This window comes from Hypomesus transpacificus, chromosome 10, assembly GCF_021917145.1.
Source record: "Hypomesus transpacificus isolate Combined female chromosome 10, fHypTra1, whole genome shotgun sequence".
In the NCBI taxonomy this organism is placed as follows: Eukaryota; Metazoa; Chordata; class Actinopteri; order Osmeriformes; family Osmeridae; genus Hypomesus; species Hypomesus transpacificus.
The window spans coordinates 8,688,304-8,715,546 of record NC_061069.1 but is presented as its reverse complement, the minus strand read 5'-3'; the positions used below and the strand labels follow the sequence as shown (position 1 = coordinate 8,715,546).

The 27,243-nt window shown below is 45.3% G+C and overlaps 1 protein-coding gene across 5 annotated transcripts in view; it reads right to left on the bottom strand.

Moving 5' to 3' along the window:
* The window catches only part of LOC124472688 (receptor-type tyrosine-protein phosphatase F), a 112,129-nt gene that overhangs the window by 36,552 nt on the left and 48,334 nt on the right, over positions 1-27,243 (bottom strand). For all 5 annotated transcript variants that reach the window (XM_047027661.1, XM_047027660.1, XM_047027663.1 and 2 more), the window contains exons 4-11: positions 26,778-26,919; positions 14,060-14,248; positions 10,852-10,962; positions 5,404-5,673; positions 4,008-4,589; positions 3,660-3,793; positions 2,939-3,083; positions 673-978 (exon numbers count right to left, since the gene is read on the bottom strand). In XM_047027661.1, coding sequence (XP_046883617.1) covers positions 673-978; positions 2,939-3,083; positions 3,660-3,793; positions 4,008-4,589; positions 5,404-5,673; positions 10,852-10,962; positions 14,060-14,248; positions 26,778-26,919 — 1,879 coding nt within the window. The remainder of the gene's footprint in view (positions 1-672; positions 979-2,938; positions 3,084-3,659; positions 3,794-4,007; positions 4,590-5,403; positions 5,674-10,851; positions 10,963-14,059; positions 14,249-26,777; positions 26,920-27,243) is intronic.

Below are 27,243 nucleotides of genomic sequence, written 5' to 3'. Positions count from 1 at the left end.
CCGGGTCTACCGTGTGCCCAAAATACGGGTTCTTCGGGTTCCGCCTGGAAGCCCGTAGTCTAGAGGAGAGTGTAATGTCTCTAATTACAGTTTGGGAATTAGCTGGTTTTCAGCAACTTCAAACACATTAATTATAGACTGCTGCCTCTCAGGAACACTCTCTCATGTGCTATCACACTGCGAACAAAAGAAGACGGAAAAGAAGGGAGAGAAAGAGGGGAGGAATGGAGTTGTGCTCCACTTCGCCAGGCTCAGAGGGGGGGGGGCCCAACGTGAACTGTGGATGAGGACAGAAACGACAGGAAGGGGGGAACAAAACCGAGTGGAGAGGACGACGGAGGAGAAGAAGGAGACGAGCAGCCAGAGTAGTGGGCAGTGAGGTTGATGAGCCTCAGCCTCGGATGGAGAGCGGGGCTCAAAGTCACAGAGGAGACAAAAGGAGAGCCAGAGAGAGAGAGGGGGAGAAATGGGGACCACTGTTGATGGTTCATTACCTTCAAACTGATCTGAAAAGCAGTGAAGTTGGAAGCACCAGTGAGCGGTCGTCCACAGATACAATGGAGGCACATAGAAAGACAGGAAGGAACTGGAGCAGTGCCCAAAGCTGGGGGGAGGGGGGATGTGAAGACATCCTTTGATCGGAAGGAAGGTGGGGTGGCCGAACAAACCTACCATCCTCTTTGGTTTTGATCCGTACTGGGGCGCTCTCGGGCCCAGGGCCCACGTCTGTGTGGGCCCTCACCCACACCTGATACTCTGTCCACTTCTCCAGGCCCTCCAGCACGTAGCTGGAGGCTTCTGCGCCGATGCCAGACACCTGGTGGCGCTCGGGGTCCTCGCCGTCCGTGGCCTGGTAGCTGACAGTGTAGCGCACGATGGCGCCGTGGCGACGGGCAGGGGGCGGGGCCACCCAACTCACCTTGAGGCTGGTGGAGCTGAGACTGAACAGCTGCACCTCCTGAGGGGGGGCGGAGGGCGCTGCAAGGGGAGCACAACCACACGGGGGGGGCGGCAGATCAAACAAAACTACTACTGAACTAAAAACACAAAAATACAAGCAGGGGAGGGGAGGTTGACGGTGCAGCCTCTGAACTGAGAGATTGGTCTCACGAATATAGTAAAACTCCACTTAGCGGCGAGGTGATTTAGAACTGGTTGGATGTGTTTCTGGTACACACAAATGCTTAATGTGACTGTAAGGTACCGTTAAAACAGACTGTGTCACTACTGTACACACCTCTGTTCTCAAGGAGCAGACAGCGGGGCTGACTTGGTCTGTGAGCCGCTAAACTGTATGCTTCCTCCCTGTTCCAGTGTGTGAGTGCATGCAGCCTGACTGATCAAAAGGCCATAGGTGTGTGAATGTGAGAACCAGGGCGTGAGTGTGTAAACTTGTGTTCACACGTCGACGCAGATGCCCGAGACTGATAACGGCCGTTGGCGTTTGCCAGGTGCTGCTGAGCCGTACAGCTCAGATCCAGAGTTTCTCACAAACGCACGAGGCACGCTTACTCACCCCTGCTCAGTCTTTAAAAAAATGGTTTAGCAACAAGGCATTCCAAATGTTATTACTGGGAAGTGTTTTGTGAATTGGGAGAGGAAATGTAATTAGGGTTTTAGATGTCTGAACAGTCTAGTTAAGTCGTTTACTGCAACTTTTCGTTCCAAACTTTGATAACTTGACCAAATCTCTACAGTCCAGGGGAAAAAAATAAACAAAACACATTTATATGGGATTCAACTTAAAAAAATAAACATAATTCAATACCAAGCATCAAACACAAAAATGTTCATTCCCTGCATGCAGCTACTCATACCTTGAAGAAACTTTGATGCAACTACAAAGAAAAAAGCTTCAAAGGGGTGAGGGGTAGGAACGAGAGTGGGCCGAACCAAGAGCAGGGAGTTTTCTCATAGTAGCATGCCTCTTTGTATGCCTTTCTAAATAACCAGAGTAATGAACAACACCAAATATTTCGATAAAAGTATTTTCTTTGGCACCTGAAACTAAATTGCAGGGGCGGTGTGACATAAAAACACCACCACACCCAAAAATGAGACGGGGCTAAATGTGAAGTGTGTCTCACCAGGTGGTCCCCAATCCGTCAAAAGCAGAGAGGAGGGAAAAACTACAAAGATTTGACAAACAGGAGTTGCTGAGGCCACACAATAAATGAATAAAGTGAAAGCGTTCCGGAGCTGCATCAAAAACATCAGCAGGTATAGGTCCTAACAGAACGGCTGGGAGATCAAAGCTCTCTGAGAGGAGGAAGAGAAATAGATAGATGTTCTGAGATGAAGTGAAATAGGGGGACTAGACAGAGGGGCGTGAGGATGGAGCTCTTGCGTCTATCCTTTGTGACACGACTGTTGATTCTTCTGTCTAGACGAGTGTGTCGTTTGTGTGAGAGAAAGCAGGGCCTGGCTCAGCTTTAGCACAGCCACATGACACTGTGAGGAGTAGCTAGCTCTGAGGGCAGGGCGGGGGGGGGGGGGGGGGGGGGGGGGGGGTGTGGTAATAGATACATACTCGGTTCATTGCTCTGGCTTTTAGAGAGACAAAAAGTATATCATATCCAAAACAGATGTACAAATAAAACTCGTAATAACACAGAAAATACTCATTGCCAAATGATAAATGACTAGAAAAGAGTTTCTGGATGCAGGGAGGGACACACTGAACCTACTGTACCTTGGGCTACTTGTTGCCTTCAGCCCTCAAGGGGCAGAAGGAGAGAGCAGTCAGGCAGAAGGAGAGGGAGAGGGCTTTGGGAGGCAAAGTGAGGGAGGGAGAGGTGGTGGACGTTTCTGGGGCATACCTTACCCCAAGTCTAACCTGGAAGAACCTCCTCTGACTGTGTAGCTGTCAGTTATGGGCCACCAAAACATACTAATTGACCTGTTAGTTGTAGAGGAGGAAAACGAGAGAGAGACTTACTGGACTGGGCTGTGCGGGCCTCTATGGGCTGGGTGTAGACCCCCAGGCCCATCTCAGAGCGGGCTGCCAGGGAGAAGCGGTACAGCGTGTCAGGCTTCAAGCCCTCCACCGCATATTTGCCATCTGGGTTGAAGGTCACGTGGATCTGCAAGAGGTTGGAACACTCGTTATCCAAGCAGACTTGACCAGTCTTAGACTCCATGGTCTATTATTCCAACCTGATGATAGTGTTGTGAAATTGTGGAACATGTTTGCAGCAAAATATTGGTCTTGAAAAAAGATTATGCAGTGAAGTGGAGTGTAGGCATACACACTTATATTAAACAGGTATTAAACACACATTTGTGCAAGGTAAAACTGTTCGCATTGCATATTGATTGTCTGAGTTTTTCTTCCAGTCCAGATACGGACCAAGGAGGTTATTACAGGCATTGACATTGAGGAGCAGTCCAGGATAATTGCGCTGCCCGTCAATATAGGCCAAATCTTTATCTCCAGCCACACAAGAGGCTGTATTTCTAATACTGCAGCCGTGACTCAAACCACGGACACCCCATTCCTTGAAATTGCATCGTAAAATAGCTCGGTAAAAAGCGCCATTCATCTGTCTGCTACCTCACACTCAGTTGTGAAACTCCCTCTGTGTTTGTGTGAAAGACACAGACGAGCGAGAGAGAGAGAGACACAGAGAAAGAATGACTCCAAGGCTCACACGACCTACCTTGTTGGCAGAGTCAGCCTCCCAGTACTGCAGCTCATACTTGGTGATGGAGTCCTGGACCGGCCACAGCCACGTGAGCATGATGCGTGTGTCCAGCTCGGCCTCTGCCTCGAAGCTGGACGGCTGGGCAGGAACTGTACACAAAGGGACAGACAGACAGACAGACAGGGCCATAAACCAAGGTTGTTGCCAGAGAAAGGAAAGGCCATTACATGACACTGTCCTCAACAATACCTCGATTTAGAGAGGGCTGGCAGTGCAGAACTCAAGAGAATAACAATCATTTTTATGCCAGTGCACAAACACACACACACACACACCCACACACTTGCTGTGTGTTTCCCTCACCTCCCTGCTGGGTCTTGACCTGCAACACGTCGGAGGGGGGCCCGTCCCCCACCGAGGTGAAGCCCAGGACGCGCAGGCTGTAGGTGATGTCCGTGGTCAGGCTGGAGATGGTGGTCAGCCTGCTGTCGTCCGTGTTGTGCTTCTGCCAGGCGCTGAGGGGGGCGTCCATGTCCGAGGTGTAGTACACCCGGTACCCCCGGATCTGCCCGTTGGGCTCCTCGGGCGGCTCCCACTGCACCAGCATGGTGCTGGCGCTCAGCATGCGGGCCTGCACGGCCAGGGGGGGCGAGGAGGGGGCCTGCTCGCCCGTGCGAGTCTCCACGGGGTCACTGGGCGGCCCGCGGCCTATGTTGTTGACGGCCATGACGCGGAACTCGTACTCGGAGTAGGGGCTGAGGCCGCCGATGCTGTAGCGCGTGGTGGCCACGCCGTCTACTTCCTGGAAGCCGGTGTCGGACACCTTTGCTCGGTACTGGATCATGTAATAGGACACGGGTTCCGGGTTCCCCGAGTCCCACGTCAGCGTCACGCTGGTGGCGGTGGTCTCCGTGACGATGAGCGAGGCGGGGGGCTTGGGCAGGGCTGAAGGTAGGAAGAGAGATGTTGAGGTGCACAAAATAGAATGATACACATGTGACGTACGCCTAAGATGATTGAAACAACTGTTAGGTCTGTGCTGTTCTGGCGCCTTACGGAACAGAAAGATGTGCCTGAAAACTCCACTGTGTTGTCTCGTGGTGACATAGGCAATGATCACAGAGCATTTTTTTAATCAGAGAAACTAATACTAAAAGTATATTGTCAAAGAACATTTTGCCACTATCATTTCGAATGACGATTAGGAATTGTCCAGGCATACTAAGCCATCATTGACGACAGAAGAAGATTGCAGAGCTGACTTCTATTCATAGAAACTGATGAAGAGCAACAAAAAAGAGAGGCCGTCTATTGTGTCTTTAAGTCTGTCTGCATAGCAGCAGTCCATATAAATGACTGTGACATTCTCAGTATTGACCGGCTAAGTGCGAAGTGGGATCAATACAGACAACGGCAGATAACAGAGGCTGGGCAGGCAGACAGACAGCATACACACACTCAAACAGCACACATACGCATGCACACACACACATAGCAGTGCAGACATCTGGTTTGGGTACACACTCACAGCCAGAATAATCTTGAGTGCTCCCAAAGCCTCTCATTTTCAGCCCCAATACCCACAATTCAATTCAGAAAGTCCCTCCTATAGCTAAATACTTCACAATCAAAAAGACTATTTCGAAACATGCTTCTGGGCAAGTTTCTGATAATGCTAGCGCAAGTACGGAAGAATGGTCCCCACAAAAGGACGAAAAAGAAAACACCAAGTAACCGAACCCACCCAGCGACCTCTCACCTTTGACTGTGACCTGTGCGGTGGCCTCGATCATTCCCAGGGAGGATATGGCCACACAGGTGTAGTTGGCTGACTCTCGGATTTTGGTGACCTCCAACACGTTTCGTCCCACGGGCATCTCCTCCTCCTTGGTCAGCTCCACCTGGCCCATCATCCACTTGACGTAGGGCATGGGGGAGCCCACTGCCACGCAGGTCAGGTTGACGCTGCCGCCTGGCATCACCTCGTGGTTGGTGGGGGGGATGGAGAAGCGCGGGGGGACACGGCGCACTGGGGGATAGGGAGAGGGGAGAGAGTGAGCCGCTCTGGATTTGGATACATGCCTTAAAGTATCGTGCTGTACATGGTTTACACACGACAGAGAGAGCATCGGTCTGTGTGTGTTAGCATTACATAAGAAAGTTAACTTTCTACGGGAGACTGAAGTTGCTTAAAATTCAAACCACAACTGTGTAAATGTATTTTGCCCTTGACCAAAAAATAAATGGGTTTTGCGCAATCAAATGTAACACTGAGCTGTTGGGGCCTTCTATATTTGTCCGTCTTTTGTCAGAGTGTCAAATGGGGGTGAGACTTGCATCATTCTGACAGTGGGAGAGACCCTGTGGAAACGCTATTGTTTGATTCCTACTCTCCCTGTTTCGCTTCTGCTTGGCCTGTCTTTCTCCTCTCTCTCCGTCTCTCTCCGTCTCTCTCTTTCTGTCTCTCTCTTTCTGTCTGTCTCTCTCTCTCTCTCTGTCTCTCTCTCTCTCTGTCTCTCTCTGTCTCTTTCTCTCTGTCTCTTTCTCACTTTTCGTAGCTCTGATATGCAGATAGGCTGACATTAAAAAGAGGTTCCCATGGAGACAAGAAGGGCTCATTGAGGGCTGGGGAATAGGGTACCATCGATGCAGAGGCTGAATGCAATACTAAATAGCTGCCTCTGAATAAACAGGCAGGCAACATTTACATAGTAACTTGTCAAGAAAAAAAACAACAATAAAAGAAATAAAAGAAAAAGGAAAAAATAGAAAATCTAGATGTATCCACTTAGATCTTTAAACTAAACTTTAAATTTATATGCATATGAAATACATGTCCTAAAAGCAGTCAGTTACAGCCCTTCTATGCATTGAATCAAAGAACAGAGCGGGCCTTTCTTCGGTTTCTTTAACATTGCTTGTGGAGAGCCAGCAAGCTAGACCAAACCCCTGTTTCAGTTTAATCATGAGTACCCTACTATCACAGTCACTGGTCATACTGTATGTATTCAAAACACTGTGGCATGAAACTATTCCCCAGAACTTTTACAGCTTGTTTCCCCTAATGCACTACAGCGTCTCGGTGTCTCCCTGGGAAAAATGACTCGGTCTGTAATTGCTTTTTTGCACCGGTCCCCATGAAAATGGATTTTCAAATGTGACTTTTCTTTTTCTCTTCTCCCTCTCTCTCCCTTTTCTAATTTGAACCGGAACGTCGTTACAGCTATGCTTGTTACTCCCCTCATTATGTGGTGGAATGGAAAAACACAAAAGCACCTTTTGAGATTCAAGTCAGGGAAAGACAGGGTTTCTGAACAGCCTGATAATTAGGGAAACCTGGCTCTCACTAGTGAATCTCCCCATGCCAAAGTACTGTATGTACATATTAGGGTAAAAATCTGTTGTTCAATGCAATGACAGTTTTGGATGTCATGAGAAAAAAATATAACAATGCATGAGTAGTGAATATGGAAATAAAATGATTATTTGTGTGATGTGTAGTGAATACAACTCCCAAGAGACAGGTAATATTAGACTTGTTGAAATACATGAATCACAATATACTGAACAGCCTTCATTGCTGTAGTATATTTAGTCATTTTATATTTACTGTAGTAAATATATTCTACTTCAGTTATCAACTTACATTTCAAAAAGCATCTTATAGGATGCCAAAACACAACTATCTCCAGAATCTAGTTCATACAGCATCACACCAGCTATAACAGCTGGTGAGTGTTGAGTCAAGAAAGGCGGAGTACTACAGTAAGAAGACGCAGGATGTACCGGCAGAGCAAATGGTCCAGAAGGCTAACAGCAATGATTACAAGGTTTACAGGTACAGACTGGGGGTCACCCTTTCACTTGCAAAAACACAAAAACATTCAGGAGAATTCAGTTATGTGCTGGAAAAGGGTATACATTCTCAAGCATAGGCAGCGTGCATTGGGGAGATGGGAGACATAGAAAAAACAAGATGAATCGTCCAGTCTGATTTGGGGGTTAGACTGCATAAGATACCCTTTCAGACTGCATAAGATACACTCAGATACATTTTCACTGCGAACATTTTCTAACTAATGGGGCATTAACTGAAGTGTACATTACCTACAGAAAACTATACTTTTGAGGGAAACAGAACAGGCCTTAATGTTCTTAATGCTCACAAACACAGTCTCTCAGGGTTTCAAAAGCTTAACAATACAAAGAGCTGCCCGTCCATGGCTCTGTGTATAAGAACACTTAATGTTGTGAATAATTCAGTGTATGCGGTTAGTTTGGAGAAAAGCTGGGGAACAAATTGACTAGAGGGCAGGTAATAGCTATCGATTCCCCTGGATATTCGCCTCCCGTTGAGAGCTTGGGAGAGACGGCTTCAGGACTCTATCAAAACCACAGAGTATCTTTCCTTTGCCTGCCTGCTTGCTGTCTGGATACCTGTACATGTCTCTGTCTTGACTAAGTGTCAGAGGAAAGTGAAACTTGTTTAGCCAATCAATATACAAGCACACACAGGTGTGGTTTGCAAGTTTAGGGTCTGTTTGGAAACAGCTCTGGTCTAGCATGACAGCTCATCATCCACTGCTGACACAATACCAATGACAAGAAAAATGGTTGCAGTACAGGTAATATCAAAATGGGACCTCGGTACCACATAAGACAAGGCATTGAGACTGGCTGTGGGGTTTTGTACTGCCACATACTGTAACATGCTAAATAAGCACCAGTTTTTCTTCCATGTTTCATTATCACCTCCCCCAGTCTCAAAGCGGAGGAGGGCCACAGGGGTAAAACAGACATAATCCCATGTGATTGGCATTGGCAGCTCTGATACCCGCATCTCTCAACAGGGAGGCTCCTGTTGCTACTTGAATGCCTGAGTAATCTATTGCACCACACAGTAGTTGCAGTACAGGCTACGTTGAAGGGAAAGGCTGTACCTACAAGATATTGTACATATGCCAGTGATTTCAAAACATAGAAAGAAGGCTAGATAAGGTGTGAGTAGAGGGAGGGGCAGACTTGTGGACACAATGGCATGCTGCTGGACAGGGTTAGGAAGGACGCAAGCATGAATGATGGAAGCATGCAAGTCGATTGAAATGATAAAAGCAAAAAACAATCACAGCACAGGGTAAGGGTGGAGCACAGCACATCTCGTTCTGGAACTCCGGATCTCCAAAGTAGGTTGTCGAAGGGCTGGTTTGACACAGTACTGTGGCATAATGACAAAAAAATGACCAACCTTCCCTTTGGCCTGAGTTGTGCAGATGAATTGTTTTGATGGGCGAATGCAATGGAATTGAGAGACAAAATGGAGAGAAAGACAAACACAGTGAAAACGTAGGGTGTTCTCGAAACCTCGAAATTCAGTAAAGGTACAATGGAGGTTATAGACAGGAACAGACAAACACACACACACAAAATGTGATGAAAACACGTCAAATGGAACCCAGCCGAGCCCACTCCATCCTCTGCGACATGTTGACAAGTCACATGGACACATGAAGGACTGCAGACAGCTAGAGGCTGACATCTCTCGATTGCGGGATAAGCACTTGACAAACGAGCTCTCCCACCAAATCACACGGTGGGTGTGACTCTCCCCACGGTGATGGAGTCCTCCTTTAGAGAGGGTCACAGCAGCTGACCAACAGCACGCTCACACACGCAATAGATGAGGAGCAGAGAAAAGAAGAAATACATACACAGACAGAAATGAAAGAAAGGAGGAAAAATAAAATGAATCCATGAGCAGACTCTCTCCCTTCCCCACCCACACACAGAAATGTGAGCGGATGAAATATCATTCTCCGGTGGCTCTCAGATGTCGGAACAGTGGTCGCTTGAATGTCTGTATTACTGTGAAGAAGTATTGAAACAGATATTCTGGCAAGGTATAAATCATTACACATTATATACAGACAAAAACAGACAAGAAAAAACACATCTGATAAGGGGCTGTCAGAACTCCATGGTCTAGTCATCACATATTACATTTGCAACATTTTGCTTTTTTCTATTTTCCATTCACCTCTACAACCAAGCATATATAATGAATGTCATTATTTTATAAAAGTTTTTGTGGTGTCCGGGGACTTTGATCGTTTCTATAAAAACAATTAATCTCCAGCAACCTGAACTCGAGCAAGAACAATTCCCTTAAATTACAACTAAAAACACAAAGCAACATACAAGATATCAATAATCTATATTGTTTGAAGATGGGAACTTTAAACTATTCTTCCTACTCTCAGAGTGCCAAATTCTCAGCCTAGCTTCCCTTATTTCAGGACTTGTAACAAAGTCAAAGTGAAAAGCCTACAACTAGGTGCCTTTGTTCTGTCTCCTAGACAAGTGCACTTTTAAAAAGGTTACGCTTGGCTTGGTTCCTATCTTTCCAAAGGCATTGCTGGGGGATGAGTTAGAGACTGTTTGGACGTTTGGCTGACAGCGTATGGGCCCTGTTACAGACTTGCGTGAGGCCATGATGGCGCCAGGCCACACTAGGACTGTAATTACCTACCTGCATGAGAAGAAATACCTCAAGTCTTTGTCTTACGACAAAGGGAGTTCAGCCTCATGTCATTTCCTCTTGCCTAGGCAAACTCAAATTCTACTCAAAATAAACGCTCACTAAGAGAAGATGTGTCCTAACCATTCCTCCACCAGCTCTGCGTTTTGATGGACACCAAACAGTCCCAGTAGCATATTTCCTGGCTGACTGAAAATCGACCTTATTACCAGGCCGAACATCAGTGACACAACTCTGTCCTCTCCATCGGCTCATTACCTCCAGACACTACATGCTCCAGAAGGGGGAAAAAAAACAAAAACCCTTCGCTACAGTCAAAACAGAAACCTCTGGCATGTTTTTACTGTCAGAGGCGGAAACAGTTTCGATGCAGCTGTTTTCACAGAGGCATCACCTGGGGGAGCTGGCAGAGAGACAGGAGGGTGAGGTTAGCCTAGTTGATGAATCTGGTATGGAAGGAGTGTCAGGGTCAGGACCGGGTGGAGGTGACATTTAGACAGCAATGCTGAAATTCATACTGTCAAGATAATGAAGCAGAGAGTATATTGTAGAGTGAATAAACACAAAGGTGGAGTTGAAGAGACTTCCTGTGGGGCGGGGGACACCTGTGATTCAGCACTGCAGGGGGGCAACACTGTTGTTTAGTGTCAGCAAACAAACACACAATCTTACCTCGAACGTAGAGATTGGCAGGTGCGGAGTAGCGAGTACCGGCACTGTTCATGGCAACACACTCGTACTTCCCCTGGTCCATCTCTTCACTGTTCTCAATCTGCAGTGCCCCTGTGGAGGAGAGGTGCACCAGGTCAGCATAAGGGTCACAGGGTGGAGTTAGCATGCAATATAAGCTAGCCATGTTGAATCCTACAGTAGAGGAAAAAGCCTGAAGCCAAATAGCCCACAAGACTTTTATGATTAATTGCTATAAATAAGGAGTTTGAGTTATCTGGAATATGACTACCACAACACAAGCACTTGGCTGATTTTGCAGGTTTACAGTGTCCACAAATCAACATATTTTGCCTGGCTGTGTCAATGAAAAGAGCTGGCGAGACACTCATGTCAAGCCCATGACATGGGGTCAATTAATCACCACAGCTGTGTCTGCCCCCTGACTATGAAAACAACCGACTGAAAAAAAAGCACAAACACCATAAAAACATTTTTTTCGTGTTACTCTTTTCCTTTTAAGAGCCTGCAAAGTTTGAGAGAGGCAGTTGGCTGACTAGTCCAGCAAATCCCTTTCTCAATCTTAGTTTAATGGCCTTGCATTTGAATAGAATCAGGTCTTGATTAAGTACAAATAAAGTGCTAAGATCGATAAGTACTTCCATTACTGGCTAACCATTTCTCAAAGAGGCCCCAATGAGAGAAAGGGTTCCATCCACAGTCACAATCCACATAGAAGTACACATTTTTTAAAGACCAACATCTTGTTCCTTACAAAAACAACAAAAGCTCAGAATATGTTTTATGACGTTACAGTACAGTGTTCTTAGTTGCAGGATTTCCTGCCTCTGCTAAAATTGGAATAGTTGACTGACTGAGGTACCAATAAATATTTTAGCAAAATGGAAAATGCTACCAGCAGCCTTAGTGCCTTTCTGACAGTGACATTTTACAGACTTACCTGAAAACCCCCAAACATAGCACAATTTTAACACTTATTGTGTGCACTGTAGACAGTCTATGACACATTGTGATCATCATATCAATAACATATGTTATCTACCAGTTTGCTACAAGCAACACGTGGAGTAATAACCCAACATCATGCATTTCCAAAGGTTGACAAGCATTGATACGAGGATGTCAGGGTACGTTTTGTAAACCAGATATGCAATATGAGATGGATGTAACAAACAGATTCAGCACCAACCAAAGACTCTGAGCAAGATGAGGTCTTGGTGTCAGAGACAAGGAAGGAAGGAGGGGCCGTGACATCAGATAATATCACTTCAGATCTTATGACAACAGATCCTGCAAAGACGTTAGCTCCGCATGCCCGGCTCATCTCGGACTGATTCAGCGTCAGCATGCACCTGCATACTAATGCTGAATGTCACCAATCTGTCAATCTGCACCGTTCTAAAGGGATGAATGCATAGTAGAACTACCTGAGGTGGGAACCAGGAAGATTGTGCTGTATGGATATCAGAAAAGTATCAATATAGACAACAGCTTCCATTTCACAAGGTGACTGTTTTACCTTGCCGATACACAGGAGAATCTGCAGGAATTTGCAATTTTGCAATTTACTTGCAAAATAAATCCTAAATAATACTTTGCAGAATATTGAAGGGCAGAGACTGGCTATGTTTATCAAGGGAGCAAGAAACTCCCCTTCTTTATATGTCCACCTTTCCTTCACTGTAGCTCAACAACAATCCTACCTCAACTCAGGGAAAGAGGGATGATTTCCATTAAAAAAAGGTTGACGTTTCCATCTTAACAATCTCAGCTAGACTTCCATTCCCTGTGACAGGGTAGACGCTACATAGCCTGTATGCAAATCATGTTATTGCAATTTTAGTGGGACTGCATAACAGAGATGTTGATTATTTTGTTGCAACAGTGGCCTTTAAATTACAGCCCCAAATGTCCCACCTTATTTCTTAGTAAGGTAAGCGCAGAAGTTGGGAAAGGGTGTTTGCCTCCTGGGGTTAACAATGTCTAGGTTCATTTCCAGCCCAGGGCCAAGAAGTCATGAAGAGGCTCATTTACAAGACAACCACATTGACTGCCTGGTCTAGGTCCATTTACCCAGAAACTAACGTCAGGGTTGGTGATCATTTGTTTGTGAAAGAGGAGACACAGCACACAGAGGATGGGCTAGACGACGAGGGGGGACGAGACGAGGGGGGGGGGGGGCAGGGCCAAGTGAGCGGGTATGGCGCTGGTGAGGTGGAAGGAGACTGACATTGACAGGAAATGATGTGAGGGGACATTTCTTCAGCACACTTTATCATCCTTACCTCTAATTGGTGTACCCCCTAGGTGAAGGTAATTTGAAAGCAAACAAGTTTGGAGAAATTAGTTAGTAAGAGAGTGAAAGGATAAGGAAAACGAATGACAGTATTCACAGATTTGATATACACTGAAGTGTATGTAAGAATACTAAGGGTTAGTCAAGTGGTTAGAAAGCTACTGTATATGTTATATATGAGAGTTGTTTATTTAAGATGTTATGATGATGTAGAGACAAGGGTCAGCGTTACATTTAGGAAAGTGATATTTATAGCTGTGTGTGAACAAATTAAACTAAGAAATGTCGCTCATTCACATGTGCAAGGCTACTCCTTAACAGGTGAATCTTAACCCTTGGACTTGGAGTGAAGCCTTCCACACTGAGCTGGACCTGATCACTCTGACTCATGTGAGTCACCCTTCCAAACGAGGTGGATTTATAGGAGGAAAATATTTGAACTCGGTCAAAAGCCACTAATCATTCTGACTCACGCTTTTCCATCTGATCCAGGGTCAGGCTTGAGCTGTTTATTTATCAAGTGCGCCAGCATCATGAACACATACCCCAATCGATTATTTTTTGCCAGACTGGATCCTTGCTAATGCAGCATAGGCTGGAATGACTCTAGGCCCAGTGCATGTTAAAGAAGAGCTTAAGGCTCATTTTAAGTAAAGGGCACAGAGATGATTTGCTTTCTGCACTGTGGGGGGTCACAAATTCATTTTCGCAAAGGTCAATTAGCATACAGACGGTAGAAAATCGCATCGGATGTACTTTTTTTAACAATTAATTTCGACATGTGTCGTATGCAAATTTGATTGGGATTTTCTCAAAACCAATATGTTATAATTTATCCTTTATATATAATATACTACATATATTGTATATTCAGCAATGTATATAACACCATACCTGAGCGAAGCTGCTTGATGCGTCCATTGCTGCTGTTTATATCCACAGGCAGGAAGTCTTTGAACCAGGAGATCTCAGGGTCAGGGTTGCCGCTGGCCGCACACAGCATGGTGGCTGTACGAGTCTTCTCCACCACCCTCAGCTGAGGACCCATGTCTATGGTAGGGAAACCATGAGGGATCTGGTTCTCTGGGAAACAGAAAGGAAGACATTCTTTGAGTCCCCCCACAAATCAAGCATTGTTCCAAAATATGTATGACACTGTTATACCAAGGACAATGTGGGATATGGTGAAAGAGCAGCAAAGTATTGAGAGACCTTGTAAATTCCTGTACCCAGTATATTAAAAAAAAATATATAGACCCCTGAGGCATTGATTCACTATGTCTATTGATTTGGGCTGAAAACGTGGACTAAAACACAGTGCTTGATTATCATTGCATGGATTATCTGACATAGTTGTGAGTTTGGTAGGCGTGAGTAGAAGAGACAATCATTTGGGCAGAGGCTACTTGAGCTGCCCTGGCCGTTCCAAGCAATATTAACAACTCGATATAAGATCTACAGCGACATACCCACGACGCAGCACTGTGATTGTTATTTATTGGAAGGTGATGGTTCATCTCATTTATGAGTCTGATACACTAGCCTTTTCTATTGTCAAGGGACCAGCTTTAATTTACATCTGAAAACTCCAATCCCCTTGAGATGTCTGGCTACTGTCCCAGTTTAAGGTACGATAGGCTGTGCTAAACAGACATGAGGTTTATAACATTATAACATTACCCTCCTCCTACTGCTGGGCTGCCCAGATGCATACTTAACCCAAGGTTCAAATTCAGCTATAAAATGGTAGTCTAAAAAAGTTTAACAACCAACGACAAGTGTTGGAATTTTAAAGCTAAACAACCCCCTAAGTCAAATGAGTTCAAAATGATGTGCAGGACAAAATTATTCCATGAAGTAGTGCAAACATGAAGACGAGAGAGGGTCTTATAAAACAAGCTAACATACATGGGAAATGCTCTCCTTAGTGCTCCTCTGGTTCAGACTCTCACCCCCAGGTTTGGACAGTGGCCCAGATTGTCTCATGTTCAGATGTACCTCTCTGAATCCTACTAGGCCTCTTATCTCTGAGGTGATACGACCACAGTTTCTCCTGCACCACACACCCACTGTGACGGCTGGGTGTTGGATAGAGAACAGATTCAGTAAATATGTAGCACATCTCACTACAATGGAATACAACTTCTTATCTAATGGATTCTGTCTATGAGAAATTGTTGACAGTGAAAGTGCACAATGTATTACACCTCTCAGAGAAACTCTGAAAAACGAATTCATGATATACAGTTTCAAATGGTCTAATATTCCAAGACAAAAACAAATGTTGGTTTTGCAGACAAAACCTCAAAAGGAGTTATCAAAACACAGCTCCCATAGCACCATAGCTTCAGTGAGTCCATGAATTTACAAATGGTTAGGTGTCAAATCAGAGGCAGTGTATAGGCTACATGGCATGTTGCTTTTTATGTTTTTTTTTCTTTCTGTGTTGCTGGATTTAATTATTTCGAACAAAATTCACACTGTGCGATGCAATCTATATGCTGTTCTAAACACAACAGAACAGAGGGGTGCTGCTTTGTGGAGATCAAGATATGTAAAAGTCCTGGTATCCACCTTCAGATTCACCAGAAGTTCTCAAGGTCTACTTCTTCTCATAGACACCTGTCACATTTCCAAGCACTGAGAACTTTGTCTGTCGTGCTCCTGCTGTATCACCCATTACGGCCTTGCTCGCCTGCCATCCCGGCTAGACAACCCTTTGTTCTTGTCTTTGTAATTTCATGAGACAGGGGGAAAAAAAACTGGCAATATTTTCTGAGAGACTGAGAAAGAAAACAATTCAGATGATGTGTGCTTATGTTTGTCAAGATATCCAAGCTTCTCTCATAAAATCCCCTTTCGTGTCTGAGGGTAATCATCATTGAAATGCCTCCTCGGCCTAAACTCGCGTTAGGAAACAGTAGAGACCTGCCATAAATGCTGAGTCACGAAGAGGCTCCATTACCAAGATGAAATACACTGAGCTGAAAAACAAAACAAAAAGAGGTGTAATGTCTCACTCTGTTTGTTGGTCTCGGCTGGGCAGCTCATCGTGGATAGGGGTGCCTTTGCCACAGATGCTGGTATGAATCTAAAACACCTGGCAACAATGGGAGGTCTCCAATAGGTTTTGTAGTAATTGGACAGCTATCTTGCTTGGGTCAGACAGGGGTGGAACATGCAGTTAGAGAGAGTGGCAGACAAACCTGACTGACAAGCCACAGCTCCAATGAAGAAGTGCTGCTGCAATTCAACTTCCCATCACTTTTGCCAATATTATGTGTACTATGATGCATGTCTAGTATTAATACAACTGAGTAGTAGCTCATGGTTCCTGTAACATGTAATTCAATGGAACCTTGTTTTATTGGTAAAGTGCAACTGTAATTCAATTGCCTGAGACAGAACCCAATAAAAGCAACCTGGATTGTCTATGGATTAAGGCCAATTGCAACCAGGTTGGGTCAATGCCTGCAGCCAGCAAACACAAGCTAGGGCACTGACATTGTGTGGAATGAATAGGTCCATTGTTCTTCCTGCTTCTGCGCATCACACACAAGGAAACGTACTCACTGCAGTGTGAGCAACTGGGCAGATAAACCTGTTTGCAGTGCTTATGGAGGTACGGTAATTGGTAGAGAACAGGGGGCATGAGAATAATCTGTTTTTATGGTTAGGCTGTTAAATCAGGGTGGCTGGGGGGGGGGGGCTAAGGTGGAGGAGATGGGAAGACTTCCGCACAAATGAGGTGGTTGACTAATACACAGTTGGAACTAACACCTGCAGGAGAAGCCATGAGTGGATAATGAGGGTAATGTTAATATTATTATTAATAGTAAATCATGTTTTCATTCAACACACTGCTGCCCCTGTGTTATTGGTACTGCAGGGCTGAATTAAGGGACAATTCATGAGCCCACTGATTCCCAGATTTAGCATCTTCCTCCTAATGCTAACAAAGGAGGGAGAATTCCCTCCTCCCCCGTGGAAGCCAATGGGATTCACAGCATCTGGCCTATGCCCTCTAGAAGGGGATCACAATACTTGTAAAGGAAGTGGACCTGATGAACACTGGATATATAATAAAGAGTCATTTTTCTGTAAATACTGTTTTGAACCATTTTTATGGCATTTTTGTGTCCTTTTGTTTCTTCTATTTCAGTACAGCATTCCATGCTCTGTGGCATGTCACCCTAGGCGATGGGGCTGAGTTTTGTATACTTTAATCATGGTTAACTCCATAGCGTTTGAGATCGGTGCCCGGATCAAGCATAGAAACCCACCTATGTAGGAGATATGTCAGCACTCAAGGTTACAGGTAACGGTATGCACATTTCAGAACTGGAGTCTGATATTATTAACGGGTTGATTCCCTCCCCTCTCATCAAATAGCCCCCCAGTCAGGGAGGAGTGAACCCAAACGTCCCCAGCCTTACCACACTAACAAGAAAAGAAGAATCCAGCAAGGTTTCTGATGAAGATGAACATTTTAGTGGCAGTGGGTGATGCAGGACAAGGAAGACGTGGTGGATGGGGGGGGGGGGGGGGGGGGGGTGCGTGCCAGCCTCCTGCCAGCTCCAATTACCAGTGTGAGTGGAGCGTGGCAGTCAGGGCGACGGGTCTAATCAGAACCCCGCTGAAAGGGACCCGTCCTCATACTCCTGTCCCACTGGGAGCTCCATCCACGCTAACGTCAGCCCCGGTTATTCTCACCCCAAACAAACTCCTCTCTGTGGGGACAAATGCTCCAGCCCCGGTCCCCTGTCGGCGGGGGTCTCGTATGCGGCAGGCCCGTTCACTGTAACGGTGTACAGAAACTCATCTGACTCATTCTATACTTGAGAACCTCCCCACTTCTATTTGCTAGAACGTGGCACCAAGTGTTAGACGTGCTGGTGGTGAATATTTAACAAAGTGCTAAGTCCAGCAACATGCCAGTTTCAGAAAAAGAAACTGGCTGCATAAAATATGAATTGAGGACAGGCTCTCTAGAAGATTATTCATGATACGACATGACATGAACATGAACTGGAAATGCATACGTATTCACAAAAAAACCCTGTACTTTGCTTTTCTCCGGCCAATACTTAATTTCATTCAGTATTAAAATCCCAGCAAAAACAATTAAGTACAACAATTGAGTTTTGTGGACTTGGACTTTAAACCCATGCTCAACTCGTTTCCTGAGAAGAAATAGAAGGCCTTGTGATCTCCATGTGTGCCTGTTGGCGGGTGATGGATGACAACAATTAAAGGTGATGTCTCCTTTGATAGAAAGAACCGAGAGACCCCAGAGGCAGCTACACAGCTACTCGCCTCATGAAATATTACTGCACTAAAAATGTACCCTTTTACCCATACATCAGTGCTTTTTATGTAGGGGAGAGATGTTTATTTGCCTCTGAGGAGGCAAAGCAAGGACTTTTCTGGCATTTAATAATTTGCCAAAATGAAATGTAAGTACTGAGCACGCGCCTGTGAGTACCCAAGATTTGGGAATCAAAGTAATTAAATCCACTTGTTAGGGATCCTTCATCATGTTAACATGTCTTTGAGGAGTCACCAAATCTATGCCATGCCTTTCAGACAGTTCCGTCTTGTTTATTTCTCAACTGCAACCAGTGTGAGTGACACACTGCCAGAAAGCATGAAAGTCGAGTGTTTGTTCCGACCAGTCTGGAGTCAAACTCTCACATGACGTCTGCGGAAATGAAGCGTCTGGCCCTAAGGCTGTTCTTGCCGAGAACATCAACAAGCCAGACATTTGCATCTCTCGAAGACACAGAAGAGTGTTGAAGGCAGCAGGAGGTAGCTGTACCGAGAAAACAAAACACAACATAACAAGGCCAGGAATGAAATGCAATGCAGGTACTGGAAGAATAATGTGTTGTAAACAAGCAAGCGTGCTTTATGGAGATTTCTTAGACTGATAAGTGTTTACGAGGAGTGCCTACGTGGAACACATTGTTCTAGATGATGTTAAGAGACAAAATGGTTGTTAAACTCTATTCCCACTGATACCGTTGAACTTTCAACCGTATAATCACATACCAAAGTCATAAGTTTCATCTTGCAAAATGTTTTCTTTTACTACTGTATATTGTAGGTGACATCATAAGGCACCCGATACCTCATTCAGCTGACGTTACAGAGCATAGCTACTGGTCCCACAGGTATTCGTAGGCCAACCTCAGTGTTTTTGACTTGCAAACCGCTGAAAGGCAAGTTGTTTTTTCACGTGTCACTGTCCGTGACAGCCATGTGACTGGGGCCCTCCCAGCCTATGCTAAATTGTGTTTGGCTGAGTTCCCACCGAGATCTCCTCAGCAGGGATGATACATCCACACACTCCTCAGCATCAAAGAGCCTGCATGGAGCATCATGGCATTGATGTAATACTGTTGTAATCAAATGAAGACAAGCAGAATCACACTGAAAGAAGTCTAGAGGCATGATGAGGAGGGGAGGGAAACAGTGAGAAGGCCAAGCACATTATCTAGCTGAAATGTTGTTTTCAGATGGAATAAATACTTGTCTGTATGAACCTCACAAGCTTTACAAACCCTTTTTCACACAAGGTCTAGCACATTTAAATGTTCTTATTAACATTAACAATTAAGAATGTCCTTTGATAATACATATAACATATATTAGTAAAGTATAAAACCATAATGAAACAGGTCTGAAAAACATGTAACGTCTGTGTCACAAGGCAATATCTCAAGGCTTGGGTGTTCCATGGAGTTTCTATGGAGACGGGAGACTGGAATATAAATATTGCTGAAGGGTCATGGAGTGAAAGTGAACACACCTGTGTGGAGTCAAGCCCTACCACAAACACGGCCCCCCACACCCTCCACAGTCCTCTTCCAGAACAAAGGTAAGCTGGCTGGCTGACACCCAAGAAGCAGCAAACTATTAGCTGCTGCTGGTTCTATCATCCCTGTATGGGCTGTTTATACCAGTCTATTTGCAGCAGAAGAGGCATGTAATGCATGCCATGACCTTTGAAATAATACACTTTTTTTGTCTCAATGAGCAGAATATTTAGCCTAACTTCCATTCGCCAACTGGCACATAATCAATAACAGTCATCTGAATTCCCCTTCCTCCCTCCCTCCTCTTCTCCCTCTCTGCTATCCCACTTCCACTGTCGTCAGTTTGATCAACAGCCCTGCTAGGGGCCTGCGGCAGTTATTTATGCTGCAGCACACCGGTTAGTACATAACCCAAGCACACCGGTTAGTACATAACCGTAGCCCGCAACCCATTACAGCAACCCAGAGGTGGTCCTCTGCATCCAAACTGATAGGCTGACCGACCCAGTCACCTTGGGGGAACAACAAGCGCTGTAGCACAGCACAATCACATCCTCCATTAACTACCGTGTACCAGGAGTGAAGCTATTGAGACGCTTTTAGGTTTACGATGTACAGTACAGCTCACGGCATGACTGGGATCATGTGATCACTGTGATCATGATCACATAAAACAAGATATCAATGAGAATTCAGGTTTCAAGCCTATGGATAGTTTGTATGTTTTTGCTGCATTTCTCATATAACATGAGTTCCCCAAACCTGGCTTGAGGGCTGGATCTCTAGCTGTCTCGGTGGCACATGTCTAGAGCGAGACACTGAGCTAATCACACACACTATTCATCCAGGTGTCTCAAACGAGGACATGAACAAAGGCCAGAATTTTGAAATGTGACGCTTAATGGAATCACTCAACAAAAGAGTGCAGCAGAGGGGTTTGCAAATAAATGACTTAATTGATCCTCTCCACAATTCAAATTAATCATCGCCTGTGTTTTATTGTGACATGTTTATAGTAATTACGGCAGATCGAGGTGGCTTTTATGAGTCCATAGAAAGGCAGTGGGTGTAGTGGAACGTGGCAGGTTCGCTTAATTAAATCCTCACTGGCTCCATTCCTTTGACAGGCTTTACTTACTCTCTCAGTTAGGAATAATGAACAATACACACATCCTCGACATCAATGTCACCAAGTCAGCCTCGACTTTGATTACATGGGTGGAGTTTGTATACGCATGCATGACCTGTCATCCATTTTGAATCTTTACAAAGTGCTAGTTTAATGAATACGGATGTCAACACAGTGCATTGCATACTTGTTTATTCAACTCATTTCAATACCACCACTTGAAGAACTCATGTTCAAATCTAGTCAGAATGAGGAGATCACCCTGTCAAGAGCTGATATTACCAGCGATAATTAACTCATAAGGTTCTTTCTCAACATTTAGAAAATGGCCCAAAGCCAGAGATGGACCAGTGCCTTTAAAATGTGTTGAAAATGTCAAGCAGTAATCCAGGCTACAGTACAGCTATCCCATCACCTCTCCCCAATGGCCCAGTGGGTAAGCCAGGGTCTATAACTGTGTGGATGTTGGAAGATGGGGGTCAGGGTAAGAGGTACTCCCATTAGCCAGCTCATTGAGCGTGGGTATTAGAGCCCCCTGACACACTGCAGGTCCATCCATCCATAGCTATCAGGACCAGGGGAGTCGTTGGCTCACTGGCCCACAGTCAGGAGGGGGCGGGGGCGGGGGGAGGAGCACCGCCCCACCTCACCTGTAGCTAAACAGGCAGCCAGCAGGTCAGCTGTGTTTCCTTGGAACTAATGAATCAGGCCCCGAGAGGTCTACTGTGACAACTCTGGAGACGGGGACTAGGTTTATTAAGTCTGGTTTACATATGCAATGTGAAGAGGATTACTGCAATATCACAGTCAAATATTTGACATGGTAAATGTCTGAAATTTGTGAGACAAAACTTGGGCGATACTGGAGAGGATGTTAAGACAAGGGTTCAGAGTCAAATAAAATATCTGGTACGACATGATGTGACGACTGTTCTTAAATTAAATATCTCAAACACTTTCAAGACACTTGCATCTTCTACCTGATAGAAACAGAGCAGTATACGCATATCTCTGGAATAAACTGACATCCACAAATCACAAATAGCCTTGACGGTCATAAAATAAATAGCACTTTTAGACAGACTGATGTTAGGGATAGAATGTAAATAAATGAAGCATACTGTAAACCTTCATCAAGTATGATCCTGCTATTTTGACACTATCATCTCACTCAACATTTTCAATAATGAACTAAACTAAATAATTTACTCATAGCATATGCTTACCAGCCAAGAAAACACAAAAACGCCCAGCCAAAAAATCTCTGTTATGACAGCTGCTAAAATGTAGGCCTGATTTATAGTTCATACGCATAAAATATTCGACCGGTAGAACAATGATTCACCCATTAAAATCCGAGGCCCCTATTTCCTTTGTTCCTTGTTTTGGTTATATCATCGTAATGCATAGCATCCCCTGGGGTCTTCAACATGACCAGCAATTGCGACATTTCCCACACATATTAGTATTTGGAGATATTGTTTTACAAGGAGCACCTGACTGGCACATGCAGGTGTCATTTAAGTCAAGGCTACAAGAAGGCTAATGTCTGGTCTATATGAACATTAGATGACCTCTAAGTCACGATCCAACTAAGGTTTATACTAATCTCGTAGGCAGATGTACAGGAGATGGAGTTGACACGTTTGCCCTGGCCTAGAAAGCAGCCGTGTCCTCTCCCTAGCATGGTGCTGAGCACCTGAAGGTTAGGCAGGGATGCAGGGGGATGCTGATTGGGTGGCCGGCTAGGAGAGTGATTCCGCCCTGCCATATTGCGTGAGTCCTTGGGAGAAGCGTTGGTAGACAGATGCAGTTTGTATCTGTCAGGCTGGTTGTGATCTACGACGCTGGGCCTCCAGCCAGCAGATGGTGGGAGAAATTAAACTTGTGACATCGACCATCAGACTGGAGTTTAGGAACAGTCGGAGATCACACCTATGGTAAGGTGCCAAACAGTGTGTGTGTGTGTATGATACTGTGTGTCTGTATAGTGCAATTTTGTTTATAAATAGAAGGCAAGCAGAATAGATGAACATCTCTGGACACCTTCAACACAGAGAGGAAAAATACGTATATCTGAAAATGATTCAACTCTCTCGACAGCCAGTAATACAAAGTAAAACATGAAAACTACAGACGCCAATACATCTAGGAGACGAATTAGAAAAGTGAGGTGAAAAAGTACTGAAGTTACAAAACCCTCGCTTTTTGTGAATGATTTGAATACTGGAGAACACTGTGGATTAAGTTGTCGGAAAAAGGTGTGCTGCATTAAATCATTGGGATGCAGGCCTACCCACAGTGTTTCTCATACTTGGGAGGAGGCACAATGAGGTTTCTATGCTGTTTACCCCGTCAGGTTGATGTCCCTACTTGCCTGGTTCCTGACATATTTATTACTCACATTGTAATGCAGTCATTTTCTGCCTCCACGCCAGCCATGGGACCATAATGCATATAAAGCCCTTTCCAAACCAGTGGCTCTGTAATTTGTTTACTGACACTGAATACAAGGTGAGGTTTTTTTATGTATTTCTTATGGTATAATACTTCTTTTTTCCCCCAAATTGATTGCTCTTTTCCAAGTCGACAAATCTGGGTGATTCAGTGCTATTTGAAGTAAAGATAGACCATAATAAAGGAACTTGTTTTTCCTCAAAACTAACCTTTTGGCTCCTGTATACAATATTGATTCCTTGTTTTCCCATAGAAGCATTGATTTCCATCTCTATTTCCATAACCCAAAAGTTCCTAATCACAAAAATGTCTTGACAAAGACATCTACTGAATATGCTGGTTGATAACTTCAAAAGCTGATGAATTATCTCAAATGCAAGACAAGTAGTGAGTAGTAGCGAGGCTTAAGGGTGCAGCCCTAACATTACATTCTCGTGTCTAGAGACGAGTCGGCCTGTCATTCACTGCTCCCTCAAAGACAGCACGAGGAGCAGAGTAGAGACACAAAGAGACTATCAGAGGACAGCACCGAGACTACCAAGCCTCCTGAACATCATGCAACATATGACACCATTGATCATTTTTGCTGCAAATGGGGGCCCACTGTTGGTGTCTAGGTCATCACACCAAGGTCATCATGATATAGGTATAGTGTACAGTACCACACTGCCTATGCAATACCAATACAATACCAACGATTCTCAACACAGGCAAACGCACCCCTCCATACAGATACACCCATCTCTGCCTTTTGTGCCAGAGGGTTCTGCTGCATCTTCATTCATTCATGCAGGTCAGACCTACAGACAGTGTTATCATACAGTAGTACCAAATCAGAGATTCTCGCGGCACGCCACCCACGGAAGTCCATGCTCACTCCCTCCACCTCTCCACGCCACGCCACCCCGGGTCGAGCACAGTTACACAGGAACAACAAAGAGCATGGCAAACTTCGGTTTACACAGCTACAGCTCAGGAGTTCTACGCATTTGGCAACACAAACACACACACACACACACACACACACACAGATCAACACACACTCAGGAGGAGACCCGTTGAGCTGACTTTGGGGCTCCAAGTGGTGGTGGGTGACCTTCCCCTCGTGAGAGGGCGTGAGAACCGGCAGGAACAAAGAGCCTTGCCGTTGCGGCGTGACAGAATTACAGAGTGACTCAGGGACGACTGTGAAATGGTGCTGGGCCTCTGAGAGTGTGAAAACATGCCTTGGCCGTTCCTTCCAGGTGATGTGGCTAACACCATAGTCTGGCATGGGGGAGGGAGTCATGCAGAGAGACGACAGGGTGTGGAGGGAGGGATGGGGGGCAAGAAGAGAAGGGCAACCAGAGAAAAAGAGACCGCAAGGAGGAGGGAGAGAGAGTGAGAGAAAAAGAGAGAGAGAAAGAGTGAGCGAGAAAGAAAGAAGTCAGGCTAGAGATCTCACCCGTATTGCCTACAAACATACAACAACAGTCCCAGGTATGTTGAGCCTAGAATGAGGAACCGTTGTCATTAATACCCTCTTATGTTGCTTAGTTAAAAACTCCTTATCAAGATCAACTTTCATTCAAAGTGTTTCATAAGTAGGTTATGTACTGTACTGTCCAGCATTAAGACACCGGATGGAGGGGGGGCCATATGTGTTGCCTGTAGTCAGACTACAGCAAACACCAGCAGTAGTGAGTCAGCCTCATACACAGCTATTAAACACAATGATCATCCATCACACTCTCTGGCGCTCCTGGTTTTTGCTGTTCAGATGAAATGGACATGACATATCACTCGGGGAAAAAACTATAGTCTAAAAATAGAGCGAGGGTGTATGTGCGTGTGTGTGTGTGTGTGGGCACTTCAGAACGTACAGTCATTAACTGTGGCTTGGGACTACCAAGATCACAAAAAGGCACACATACACACACTTTTCTGCTATGCTTGTGATAAATACACTGCAGGCTGCTGTACAGTGGGGCTCAGCTTCTGACCCGTGACCTGACGCATGCTGAGGGTTTTCTTCCACGCTGTGCACGTCACATTGTCGACATCATGTCAGTAGAAAGAGACTATGCATATTGACCTGTTTTCTCTTATAGGTCAATCATAAATGATTGACTTACACCAGGATTGCATAAGGAGCCTTGGTTCACTTCTTAACACGTGTCAAGTTCAACATGGTGAGTTTATATGACTTCAGTTTCCTGTCATTCAAGGGGCTGCGCACTTCAAGCCCACTGACGCAAGAACTGGAAAACGCATCTTCACTTCAACAGTAATTCCCTGATTAATGTCATCTTGTTTATATGTGGCTCGTGTCATATTGACAGTGTTTGTTTGTGTATTGAGCCGTATTCCTCTCTGCCACTGGGCAAAGAAAAGGAGCGAGCGGAACAGTCCCTCCAGCGAGATGACGCAAGCCGGCCACTGATATCATAATATACATCTGGATAGACGAGGGAGAAGGAATTCATGGGAGATGAGAGAGATTCTGAACAGAGAACTGTTTTTTAATAAAAGAGATACATTTTAGAGTTGGAATAACGATTCTGGACATGGATAATCTTCCCACTGGCTCGCTCCAGATGAATGAACGAACAAGTGAAAGTGGAAAACTCCCTACATTCAGATTGTGGTTTGAACAGAAATCAGGTTGGGTTGGACACACCTCTGGCCGGACTAATCCAATAACTACACTCACAGGCTGTTAGAAGGAAGTCTATCTACCCAGTAAAATGAAGGACTAGCCTTATCTCAGCACAGGGTGAAAATTACAATAACATCCACTTATCATATTAGCCCCCAGACAACATCCAAACCTTCGACACAGGTCTGTTTTTCACCTAACAACTTAAAATGCACCTTGTAGAGTCGAGTCTGCGTCGAAGAAATGGCAGATAGTCTGTGACATTGCCAATGTCAGGAATCCTCAGGGCTCACCAATGCTTATGGATAAATTATGGAGTCAAACACATGTATTTGCTTTGGGGCACGTTTAAAGAGAGCCTCAACAGCAGCAGCTTGTGCTGGAGAGAGGGAGAGAGATGGAGGGGTAGAGAGTAGAGGAAGAAGAGGGAGGGGGGAGAGAGGGAGGGAGGGGAAGAGAGAAGGGAAGAGAGAGCTGATGCAGTGTGTGTTTGTGGGAGGGAACTGAAAGGAAGATAAAAAGAACAGGGAAAACGCAGGGCAGGAGCAGAGACGGGGGAGGGTCTCTCACCTTCTAGCACGGTGAGTTTGGCGCTGGTGTTGATCTCCCCGGCGCTATTGGTGGCGGTGCACTCGTAGATAGCCTCGTCCCGGTGGGTGCGCAGTGGCTGGATCCGCAGCACCGAGCCAGAGCTGTCATCGAAGTCGATCACCTGACGAGGATGGAACAGGAAACTGTGTATCTCTCTAGACAATCTATCTGGTAGTCCCAGTGCTGACCCTACGCCTTCTCCAAACACACACACACACACTTCTAGATGCACACTTACATACACACACACGGTCACTCTCTCTCTCACACACACGGTCTCCCAGCAGTGTGCTATGACATCACGGACAGGGTGTGACATCACGAACAGGGTGTGACATCACCCCCGCTGTGATCTCTCACTGTGCCTACATAGGCTAGCACAGTATAGGTGCAAGGACAGAGGAGAGAGATGAAGAGTAAGACGTTCATACAGACTCACAAAGGC